General features: G+C 43.6%; 1 protein-coding gene across 1 annotated transcript in view; it reads right to left on the reverse strand.

Moving 5' to 3' along the window:
* pnpla2 (patatin-like phospholipase domain containing 2) overlaps positions 1-2,146 on the reverse strand; it is a 15,291-nt gene extending 13,145 nt beyond the window's left edge. The window contains exon 1 of the mRNA XM_063197244.1: positions 1,531-2,146. Within this exon, the coding sequence (XP_063053314.1) occupies positions 1,531-1,717 (187 nt within the window). The 5' untranslated portion in view covers positions 1,718-2,146. The remainder of the gene's footprint in view (positions 1-1,530) is intronic.

A 2,146-nucleotide genomic window follows, 5' to 3' on the forward strand; every position in this document is an offset into this window, starting at 1 on the left:
ATTGTGCAATAAACCCACCATGCAGCAAATAAGCCAAACTTAGCTACTTCAAACCACAACCATAAGTCAACAAAATGTATAACCAAACGGTGTAGGCCTACCTTAAAACGCTGTCTTCTCGCAGCAAATGTCTTTGTTTCTTGCAATCACTCTACTTTAATCCACAGTTTATTAGCCTACACACCCAGCACTGGTCACATCAGAATCTTGTGTGGTAATTATTTTGTTCCATTTCTTCAGACATAGGCTACATCCTAAATGTACCACATATAAATATATGTATGATAATAATATTATTTCGACTATAAGGAGATATACTGGTAGGTCTAACAAATCAAAACAAAACCCATTGCTTCTGTTAGGTGCAGTTATCTTGCTTCTGTTAGGAGCAGTTATCTTCCTTACCACTTGGTGGAGTCTGTTCGTAACCCAAGTCAATAACCACAGAGCAAGTGAATCAGGACTGGAAAGACTGTAAACTGTAACAGTCGTGTGGAAATCGGAAAATAAATCATAATTTATTAATATTTCCATCCTTTGGTAACCAATATACATATCACAGGTTCTTCAAATACTGAAAACGAAACTGTGTTACTAAGATCTTGTAAACTTCCGCGATCTACGGTGTATGAAAATTATCAGTAGAGAAGGGGTGTGGCCAATTTACTGTTTGACACCGTCAGTGAGGTATTGCCGTCTGGTATACGGTATAAATACTAACTAGTCAGCTTAATCCATAAACAGGGAAGTGGAAAGTGGGAAGTCAGTACTTATAAGTCCATCTCCAAACTTCAGGGCCAGTTGGGAACGCAGTGCGGCCGCATTATTACATTTCACGGCCGCGGCCCACCGGGACAAGTCCCCGATCTCCCGACGGCCACTCCGCGCCTGCACACACACACACACACACACACACACACACACACACACACACACACACACACAAACCTTGCCCTTTTAAAATGTTGTTCTATTGTGTTTGTGGTGAGTGTTTATGTAGTTATGTTTTTGTTCTCTACGGGTTTAGAAGATCATTTATCTGTTGAAGCCTACTTCTGTACTTCGTTGTGCTGATTGAACTTCAATGGGCAGAGCTATTCACAGCGGTGTTTACGGGGGTTAGGCTTCATCTCAGATCTTCTGTTGTTCATGACTCATGCCTGAGCACGGAATTTACGTTGCGCGAGCTTCGCAGAAAAAAAGAACACAATGTCCCCAGATCACAATAGGATGGGAAATTGCTGAAAGGGGTCAGTTGTCGGGTGTCAGGTAGTCACTGGTCATTATGTCAGAGACCCAGATATTGACAGGTCACATCGATTTCGCATCAAGCATACACGACTGCATTAGACCCGAAGAAGCCCGCAGTGTTACCTTGGTGTAACGCAACACCAAACTTTACGCACACTTTCGCAGTAAAAGTTGGTGTCATTGTTACTTTGATGCATTTTGAAATTAGCTCATGTGTAACGCACATACAACCTTTGAGTGTATTGTGGCCTCACCGGCGAGATGAGGATAAATACTCACCCAGGCATGCCCCACTGACCAGGGCCGAGGCGGTAAGAGCACCAGCCGAGGCCCCGTAAACGTGCTGGGCATTCTCCACAAGGAACGGCGCCTGATCCATCAAGCAACTGGCCGCTCCGATATGATAGATCCCCAGGAATCCGCAACCGGCGAACGAAATACTCCATCCCGAATCCAATGGAAACATGTTGACTTCTCAATGAATAACAGGAGTCTATCGCAAACACATCGAGCAGCCTAACTTCTGCCACTAAAACCTCTGCGGTCAGCAATTGAGGAATTGCGCCTGGAGACACAGTCCAGCACAAAGGCGGTGTTATGTTAATCTGCTATAGTTTAAACAATTAAGTTAACCAAAGTGTTAACGCTAAACAGAACACCTATTCATCGCAACATTGCCGTGTCAGCTTCATATTGACAAGCGTATACCTCGCAGATTTGAGCTTTAACTTTAAAACCACTTTGCCAAACACACTATAGAATGTTTCACGGACTCGGTGAACTCTTGAAGCTTTCAACTGTACCAAACGAAAGTTTCGATCCTGTCCTAAACAGCTACATTCTGCTCCGTAAGTCACCGTAACCAAGGTTTGTTTTTATGGCTGTCAAAGCAGAA

This window comes from Engraulis encrasicolus, chromosome 4, assembly GCF_034702125.1.
Source record: "Engraulis encrasicolus isolate BLACKSEA-1 chromosome 4, IST_EnEncr_1.0, whole genome shotgun sequence".
Lineage (NCBI taxonomy): Eukaryota > Metazoa > Chordata > Actinopteri > Clupeiformes > Engraulidae > Engraulis > Engraulis encrasicolus.